Raw genomic sequence first — 10,184 nt, forward strand, 5'->3', positions numbered from 1 at the left:
AGGCAGGAGAATCACTTAAACCTGGGAGGTGGGTTACAGTGAGCCGAGATCGTGCCACTGCACTCCAGCCTGGGCGACAGAGTGAGACTCTGTCTCAAAAAAACAAAAAAAAAACAATAAAACAGAAAAAACAAAACTTTTAAAAATAAAAATATAATGTATGCAAATGGTTAAAAGGATGACTAGGGCCAGGTACGGTGGCTCACGCCTATAATCACAGCACTTTGGGAGGCCGAGGCGGGTGGATCACCTGACCTCAGGAGTTTGAGACCAGCCTGGCCAACATGGCAAAACCCTATCTCAACAAAAAATACAAAAATTAGCTAGCTGTGGTGGCATCTGCCTGTAGTCGCAGCTACTCGGGAGGCTGAGGCACATGAATTGCTTGAGCCCAGGAGGTGGAGGTTGGAGTGAACCCAGATTGCGCCACTGCACTCCAGCCTGGGCAATAGAGCAAGACTGTCTCAAAAAAAAAAAAAAAGTATGACTAATTAAAGTAAAATCTCCCTTTTATTAATCTTTTTCCATTCTTAAAAGATAGTCACTATTCTTAGGTATCTTTATAGAAAAATACTGTGTATGTAAGAAAACATATATAAAGCTGCTCACTTTAAAAACATTTACAAAAATGTGATCATATTATACATACAGGGCTGCATTCCAAACCTTGCGTTTTTCACATAAAAAATCTTAGCTATCTGGTATTTCTTTAATTTTTTTTTTTTTTTTTTTGGAGACAGAGTCTCAAGTCACCTGTCACCCAGGCCGGAGTGCAGTGGTACGATCTCAGCTCACTGCAACCTCCACCTCCCAGGTTCAGGGATTCTCCTTTCTTCGCCTCCTGAGTAGCTGGGATTATAGGCATGCACCACCGCGCCCAGCTAATTTTTGTATTTTTAGTAGAGATGAGGTTTCACCATGTTGGCCAGCTGGTCTCAAACTCCTGAACTCAGGTGATCTACCTGCCTCAGCCTCAAAGGGCTGGGATTATAGGCATGTGCCACCACGCCCGACCTATTTCCTTAAAATTTTTAAAGGTTATACCTATAGTCAACTAAAAATGTTTATAAAAACCAACTATACTGATCATAAACATATAGTTCAATGATTTATCAGAAGGCAAACACCTAATATACCTATCCCTCAGGTCAAGAAATAGAACATTTCCAATACCCCAATCTCCCTTGTTGCTCCTTCCAGCCTCTATCTATCTTCTCTCCTTCTCAGAGCAGTAACTGTTAGCCTCACTTTATGATAGTCACCTTGCTTTCTTTATACAGTCAATCCTTATTATTTTCAGATTCCACATTTGCCAATTCATCTACTCACTAAAATTTATTTGTAACCCCAAAATCAATACTTATGATGTTTTGTGGTCATTCTCAGACATACACACAGTTGCCAGTCCCCTCATGAGCCCGTTTTCAGCTGAGATAGAAATAAGGTGGTGCTATGCCTTCTTGTTTCAGCTTTTATACTGTAAACAAATGCCCCTTTTGCAGTCTGTTTTATTTATTTATTTATTTTTTTTGAGACAGAGTCTCGCTCTGTCACCCAGGCTGGAGTGCAGTGGCATGATCTTGGCTCACTGCAGCCTTCGCCTCCCGGGTCCAAGTGATTATCTTGCCTCAGCCTCCCTAGTAGCTGGGATTACAGGCGCCCACCACCACACCCAACTAATTTTTGTATTTTTAGTAGTAGAGACGAGGTTTCACCATGTTGGCCAGGTTGGTCTCAAACTCCTGACATCGGCCTCCTAAAGTGCTAGGATGACAGGCGTGAGCCCCTGCGCCCGGCCTTTGCAGTCTATTTAATGCCACATTTTTCTCAAATTTTTTTGTTTTCTTGGTGATTAAACTGTTTTAAATGGCCCCCGAATGTAGTTCTAAAGTCCTGTCTAGTGTTCCTAAGTGCAAGGCTGTGATATGCCTTACAAAGATACATGTGTTAGTTAAGCTTTGTTCAGGCCTGAGTGAGTGCTTTTGGCCATGAGTTCAATGTTAATGAATCAGTAACATATATTAAATAAGATGTCTTTCAACAGAAACACATAAAACCAAAGTTTGTGTTGATTAGCTGACAAAAATGTTGTGACCCTCTAAAACAGGAGTGTCCAATCTTTTAGCTTCCCTGGACCACATTGGAAGAAGAATAATTGTCTTGGGCCACACATAAGGTACACTAACACTAATGATAGCTGATGAGCAGGAAAAAAAAATCTCATAGTGTTTTAAGAAAGTTTATGAAATTTGTGTTGGGCTGCATTCAAAGCCATCCTGGGCCATATGTGGCCCATGGGCCACAGGTTGGACAAGGTTGCTCTAGAGGCTCATAAGAGTCTAATTCTATTTCCCCTATAAGTAGTGGCTATTTGCCAATTAAATGTTTGCATCAACTTTTTAGAACAAAACTACTGCAAGTAATGAGAATTGACTGTAGTTTTATCACCTAAATATGCATTCCTAAATATTATAGTAGTATTCTGCCTGTTTTTAAAATATTATGTAAATGGAATCACACAGTGTATATTCTTTTGTGCTTGGCTTCTTCTGTTTAATGTTTGTGAGACTCATTCATGTTTTTACATGTAACATTAATTTGCCATTTTCATTACTATATAATAGTTGTATCAATATACCACAGTTTATTTTTCATCCTTTTTTTTTTTTTTTTTTTTTTGAGATGGAGTCTCACTCTGTTGCCCAGGCCAGATCACAGTGGCGCGATCTCGGCTCACGGCAACCTCCACCTCATGGGTTCAAGCGATTCTCTCCTGCCTCAGCCTCCTGAGTAGCTGGGATTATGGGCATGTGCCAGTACCCCTGACTAATTTTTGTATTTTTAGTAGAGATGATGTTTCTCCATGGTGGACAGGCTGGTCTTGAACTCCTGACCTCAGGTGATCCGCCCACCTCAGCCTCCCAAAGTGTTAGGATTACAGGCGTGAGCCACTGCACCCAGCCTCATCCTCTTACTGATGGATGTTTGGGTTATTTCTACTATGTGGCTTTTGTAAGCAGTGTTGCTAGCTTATACATGTTTTTAACTATACATGTACACACCATTTCTCTTGGATATACAGTTGGCCCTTCATATGTGTGGGTTTCACCTCCATGGATTCAACCTATTTTGGATCAAAAATATTGGGAAAAAAATGAAAGGTTGCATCTGTACTGAGCATGTACATTTTTTGTCATTATTCCCTAAACAATACAGTATAACAACTATTTACATAGCTTTTACATTGCATTAGATATTATAAGTAATCTAGAGAGGATTCAAAGTATATAGGAGAATGTGTGTAGATTACATGCTAATACTACACTATTTTATGTAAATGACTTGAGCATTCATGGATTTTGGTATTCACAGAGAGTCCTGGAACCAGTCCCCCAGAAACACCAAGTGATGACTGTATGTGGAATTGCTGAGTGAACCCCATCAGTTTTAGATTCTTACCAGTTTAGAATCAGTTTGAGATTCTCACCATTTGTGTATGAGAATTCCTAACTTGGTAGCGTCATAATATATCTTTATTCTAATTGCTGATTTATTTGATTTGTTATAAGTTAGATAGTAGAAATTATTTGTTCTTAATTTCACACTCCGTATACATTTCTTATTCTTCCTTTAATAATGTATATGCAATACATTTAATGCCTTAATATTCCTTTTGGAGGACAGACCTCTTATCCTCTTTGGAGAGCAACACAGTTACTACAGATTTAAAACTCTATTACTTTTTCTGTTTATAAAAGTAATATATTTATATTTAGAAATTCAAATAACAAAGAAATGAACAAAACAAGCAGGGAAAGCCTCTCTATAATTGGGCTGTGTGTTAAAGGATAGAGTAAAGGGTAAAGGATCTCTATTACATACATTACCTAATTTTTAAAAGATGGTAAATATAGACCAGGTGCTGTGGCTCGTGCCTGTAATTCCAACACTTTGGGAGGCTGAGGTGGGAGAATTCCTCGAGCCCAAGAGTTTGAGACCAGCCTGGGCAACATCGGGAGACCCCGTCTATAAAAATAAAAAAATTAGCCAGATGAGGTGGTGCATGCCTGTGGTCTCAGCTCCTTGGGAAGCTGAAGTGGGAGGATCACTTGGACCCAGGGAGTCGAGGCTGCAGTGAGTGTGATCTTCCCACTGCACATTCCAGCCTGGGAATCAGAGCAAGACCCTGTCTCAAAAAGAAAAAAAAAGGTACATATCTATATTTGGTAGGGCTATTTTGATACATCAGTTTGGTATGTCCCATGAGTCATAATGTTTGGTGTTAGGTTATGAGCATTTACACCCTTCAAGGAATGGTGGGAATTTTCCCCTTAGAACACAGGACGATGTCTGTGCAGGCAGTAATGGATTTATGAGTCTGCTCTAATGTACATTCTCACCATGCTATGCTCCAAGTGTTTTATGGAAACATTTGGCAAATGCTTCAGGAGGTTTAGCAATGATTTTGCTAGATAGACTAGAATGAAAGCCCAAATAAAAAAGAATCTCTTCTAATATGTTTTTTAGAACCCCCAGTTCTATAAATGAGGACCTTTGATAGGAAAGCTATAGGGATGGCTAAGCTTTTACTTTTCTGAAATTTTGGATCCCTAGTCCCTTGTCTGTGTTGCTTTGTCTTTAAAATTTGCTTTCCCCTATTGGAATTTGCTGGGGAGAAAAAAATGTTTAAAAATTAGTACCAAGTAACATTTGAAATGGAGCAGTTTTATGAGTTAGGATAGTATTAGGCATTTGTTTAATGTTTATTGAATGCATAGATGAGCTGGGAGGTGCTTATTAATGTATAGCGTTTCAGAAGTGGAAATAAGAACTTTATCCAACATAGGTGGGGCTGTGAGAGATGCAGTGAGATGAATAAGCAGATGGTTCACCTTTTTTCTAAGGTTTGAGTCTATATATGTAGATATCAAAGCCAAAGGTCAATACATGTATTAAGAATATTTCTTGTCCTCATCATGACTTTTGTAAGTAGAGCAACTCTACTTAGAAAAAAAATTATTTCTTCAACCAAGACAGATGCTAACATTTACCTGACACAGATATAAACCATGGGTTATCCTAGGCAAACCAGAACATATAGTTGCTCTAATTAAAAGGGACTTTATTTTTTTTTAGCTCTCATTGGAGATTGTAGATCCACCTTAACAGATTTCTCTCCTGCCCTATGTTATACTTTTTAAATAACACAGAATTTGCAGAAATCATTAGTAAATTTGAGTGCAAACTTGTATGTTCTTCTAATATATATTTTAGACCGCAAACCAAGGGCCAAAATTTAAAGACCGTCGGCTACAGATATCATGGCACAAGCCCAAGGTACCATCTATATCCACTGAGACTGAAGAAGAAGAAGTCAAGGAGGAGGTAAATTTAGTGGTTGGAAATAAGAGTTGAATTAGATCACTTCTCAATTATGTATTTTTTATGATATTAAATAGTATAAATTAAAAAATAAATGCTGGGTTTTTCTTTCATGCATGCAAATTAAGACCCGTTTAGATGTTTATTAGAGAATTAAAACAGGTCTAGAGATATAAAAAGCTGTGTTAGGGGTTATTTTCTTCTGATATAGGAAAGACTGTTCTTTTTTGTTTACATTTATATTGGATTTATTTGAGCTCTAGAAATTTTTATTCTGATGAATAAAGTCAGAGATTACATAAATGAATTAAACTTTAATTGGTTGGTTTCACTTTTTGTTTATTCAAGTTCCATAGTAATAGATTTGAGTTTCTTATTTTCCTTCTGTGTACAATTGGTTAAAATCAGAGTGTGCAGAAGTTGAACATAGAGGAAAGAATTGGAAAACTAAAGACCTAAATAATAAAAGTACTGAATAATCAGCTTCTTAAAATATATGAGAATTTATTTTGCTTTTTTACTCCTGTTATTTATCTTTAGTTTATTTAGTGAACACTTAGGCTACGTTGCGAGGTTTTCCTGATTTATATGACAATCTTGGTTTTAAAAGATACCTAGCTAGCATTTATAGTTTGATCAAGTGTCTTCTCACTATATAGGTAATTTTACACAGCAAAAGCAGAAATGTTCACTAGATTAAAAGAAAAAAAGAAGTCATGGTATTTGGGTAGTGTTTGCAGATACATCTACTTTGTCTAAAATTTTAGATTTTTATATAAGATTTGGAATATCAGTGTCATGGGGAAGCTAGTATATTCACCTCTCACGAACAATTGGATGGATATAAAAACAAAGATTTAGGTGTTTGGTCATTTATTTTCCTAATTTTTTATAGAATAAAAATAATTTTAATTTATCAGAAATGTATCTCATAGTCTTTTTTAAATTTTCTGTACTAAATGTCCACATTATTTTCCTGATGATATTAGAGTAGAAATCTCCTATTAAAAGTAGCAAAATTAGCAGGGGAGAAGAATTTATATTCATTTACAAAAATATTTTGGGCTTTTTTTTTTTTTTTTTTTTTGCCCTGAAAGATACTCTTGCATGCATCCCTTATGAAATCTAGCCTGGGCTTTGTATACTAGCCTGTTTGTCCTTTGGCCTAAAAAGTATTTTACTTACCATTCTTGTGCCACTAAGCAGATTTTAACCTCTCTTTCTTCAGGAAACAGAAACCTCAGATTTGTTTTTGCCTGATGATGACGATGAAGATGAAGATGAATATGAGTCTCGCTCATGGCGAAGATGAAATCTGATGCTAGCTGTATAATTTTTAGGAATATTGTTTAGAAGAACAACTTTTAAAAATTATTTAAAAGAAGTCAATGAGCCAAAAAAAATTTTTTTATTTTTCTTTTCAACACAGTAGGTTCAAGAACAGCAAGTTTGCTATTTAAACACATCTCATAACTGTACATGATATTAAAGCACCAAAGGCCTAGTGACTTTTACACAGTTGTGAAGATCCACAGCAATGACATGGATAATCTCTAGAGCCTTATTTTCCACACCACCTTTTTTTTGTTGCTGTTGGTGTTGGATTATGATATAAATGACAGGGTGTTCAGAAATTTTATTTTGGATTATAATCTACTGATAAAATTTAATTAAATGTCAAAATCACCTGTAATCTTTTAACTCTCAGTTGTTATGGATGGGTCATAAGACAGTAGGAAATATTTGTAATTAAAATAACCCTTTTGCTTTCAAGAGTGGTCTTGGAAGAAAAATATGTTTATTTTAATTTTAATTTTATTTTTTTTTTACTTTGGAGGAGCCCAATTTGTATTCAGTCTAAATTTGTTTTTCATGGTTTTTATGTGTGGTAGTACTAGTTCAGTGAAAATCACAACAAACTGTGTGTTCTTAAATGCTACAGCAATGGTAGCTAGCTCTGTAGTATTTCCATTCTCTTGTCATATGAACTCCTGGACTTTTCCTGCTACTGATTCTTAGTTTGCTTTGATATTTAGTGAGCGCTGGTTCGGCTGGTCTTTTTAAAAATTTTTATAACTCAGAATGTAAAAGGCTTTCACCTATTGCCCCTTTCTCGTCCCCCTTTTCTTCCTCTTGCCTTTCTATTAATAGGCCTGACTTAGTCATCATTGATATAAGTGGTTCATTTGGGCAACCGCAGGCAGTCTCCAATAAAAGGTTCAAACCAGCACCTGGATAAATAAGTGATGTTTTGATGAGAATGATGGAAGGATTTTGGGGAGAAGAGAATCACCAGCTTTATTTTTTCCCTCTTTTGAAGCTTCAGTTCAGTATAGTTACACAGAAGGGTTTAAAAATGTCTGAAATTCTTTTCCTAAATTTAAACCATGATGGTGAGGTGACTGGGGGGTGGGGGGTGGAGGTGGGAGGGGGTTGAGGGCTGAGTATGCTAGTAATAAATGGGAGTCATATATGACTTTGTTCAGATGACCTTATTTTTTCATAATTTTGTAGCTTGTTGCTATCCATGAACATACGCGTCCCTCAGTAGACAGTTTCCTTTACTGTGTGCATTTTTACTGTACACTGTATAGAGTAGAGTATCTGTTAAGTAAAATATATATGTAAATTTATGTCTTCGTGTTCTGAATGTTAGATGGAAAAGCAGAGGAGCAACACTACACTGTACTGACCCCTGGGAAAATAAAATGATTAATGTACATAGGCTGTCACTTTTTCAAGGATATACACATCTGTGTTTTTATATATGTGTGGTATGAAAATTTGAAACCTCCTGTTGTCTCCAAAAGGTTCTTGGTGACCACTATATCAAGGATTTTGTTTGCTGAGGTAAAGACTATTTCTCAATATAGAAACTATTCACTAAGAACTTAAAACCATCAGGATTCTAGATTTACTTAGCTATAAGAAGTTAAATCCCATGTTCTGATAATCTTTATTCTTCTACATGTTTTCCTGGAATGATGTGTCAAACCAGGGTCATTTTTAAGTTCATATAATTTTCTTTCATAATAATGAGGACTTCCTTTTTCTAGGTTATTGTTATATTTCTAGTAACACTGAAGGTAAAATAAGCTTATAAAAGAAGGAAAACATTAGAATGGTGTATCTAGAATACACAATCTTGCTCCTTACTCCTCCATCATCTCTAATGAAATTTTTCTTGATGTCTGTGGCTCAGTCAGTATATATTTTGAAAGATTCATTGTGGTGAATATTTTGAGTCCTGACAGTTTAAACGTGATAGAGGGAACAAAGGATTTATATATTTTTTGTACAAAGTTTTTTCTTAAACTGTATAATTTTGTAAATAATTTGTTTGGGTTTTTTTTTGTGTACTAAAACTACCAGCGTATAGATTTCAATAAGAATTGTTGTATTTTTGTATTTGGAAACTGAAAATTACAGTAAATAAATGGAACTCTAAGAAAAATTTCAGTAGACAGTTCAACAGAATGAGATTCCTTTTCATATGATTTTTTTGACCTCAAAATGGACATCTTATTTCACTCTCAGTAAAAAGTTGAAAATTTGACTTTTTAGTATTGGGGGCAGAAGATAAAAGAGAAGTGTGTTAAAGTGAAAAACAGTTTTTTCAGTAAGGTTTGAGGCCCTTTCTATAAGTTTTCAGTACACCTTAAACAGGACTAAAAATACTTTAAAAGTGTGCTTTCAAAGAATTTTAAAACATGTTTGACTCAAAGATGAATTTGAAGTGAGTTAATTATAATATTGGAAAACTTAAGGTTAGCATAAAATAGTTTATATATATATATCCCCTGCCCCCTTTGGGATTTACTTCCACCATCAAATCTTCAACTGTTAGAATTTCACTTAAAAGTGAATAACTGCCATACATGTTTTCTTGGCATCTTCATTTACAGAAATAACATACAGCATCTAAAGCAAATTCTGTCCCTCTTAATGTGTATGACATCTTTTTAAGTAGCTGATCAGCAATAATAGCCACCAGTTGACTAGGTCAGCCTGATATACTAGTGGATTACTGTCCAAGATAAAAAGGTAACCCCGAGTATTGCAAAATTTCCCTCAATTTCTTTATGTAACATTGAAGAAATGTTGTTACCAGCTAAGATGATAAATTGGAAAACAGTCTTGTTAAGGTGAAAGGGGTCCTTGGTGATGGATCATTATTTCAAAAAAGAAAAAAATCATGTGAAAAGGAATAGTGGTTCCTCTTGATGTATAGTATGGCTGTATTATAGTTTTTACAAAATTGTGAACTTGTGTAATAGTATAATAGATATTGTTGAATTTCTAACTGTTTATACATTTAAATTCATATATGTAATGTTTGTTTTATCAATTACAATCTGAATTTCTAAGAAGCATGTTGACTTTTGCAATAAAGATGCAATATGGAATGGTTCACAATTGGAAAAAAAAGAAAAAAAGATGAAAGTATTACAAATTTAAAAGAATTTGGAAAATTTATGAACCATTCCATAAATTATAACAATCACCAAAAGAGCTGTAATTCTGGCTTGTTCTGGAAAGAAAGAAAATGTGTGTGTATGCTTGCTTGTGAGAGTGAGTGAGTAGTGGCTATGTATGTGTGTTTTATGTTGTGTTCATAAACATGAGAGAACGTCACTCAATATGAAGTTGGGTTTGAAGTCACTGGCTATTAAATATTAAGTAGGATAACTTTCTCAACAGAGTAGCCTGGAGAATGAAAGAGAAGGTATTAAAATGCTACTTGTAAGTAACCTTTGATAGCCACATTATTTTGTTCCTGGATGGTTCTTGGTATTCCAGAT

At 35.3% G+C, this 10,184-nt stretch overlaps 1 protein-coding gene across 5 annotated transcripts in view; it reads left to right on the forward strand.

Annotated features, from left to right (window-relative positions):
- The window catches only part of RBM27 (RNA binding motif protein 27), an 84,830-nt gene extending 74,995 nt beyond the window's left edge, over nt 1-9,835 (forward strand). For all 5 annotated transcript variants that reach the window (XM_527062.8, XM_009449885.5, XM_009449886.5 and 2 more), the window contains 2 exons: nt 5,275-5,385; nt 6,611-9,835. In XM_527062.8, the coding sequence (XP_527062.2) occupies nt 5,275-5,385; nt 6,611-6,694 (195 nt within the window). In that variant the 3' untranslated portion in view covers nt 6,695-9,835. The remainder of the gene's footprint in view (nt 1-5,274; nt 5,386-6,610) is intronic.
- Nucleotides 9,836-10,184: the final 349 nt, after the last annotated feature.

The sequence above is a fragment of the Pan troglodytes genome, chromosome 4 (genome assembly GCF_028858775.2).
Source record: "Pan troglodytes isolate AG18354 chromosome 4, NHGRI_mPanTro3-v2.0_pri, whole genome shotgun sequence".
Classification (NCBI taxonomy): Eukaryota; Metazoa; Chordata; class Mammalia; order Primates; family Hominidae; genus Pan; species Pan troglodytes.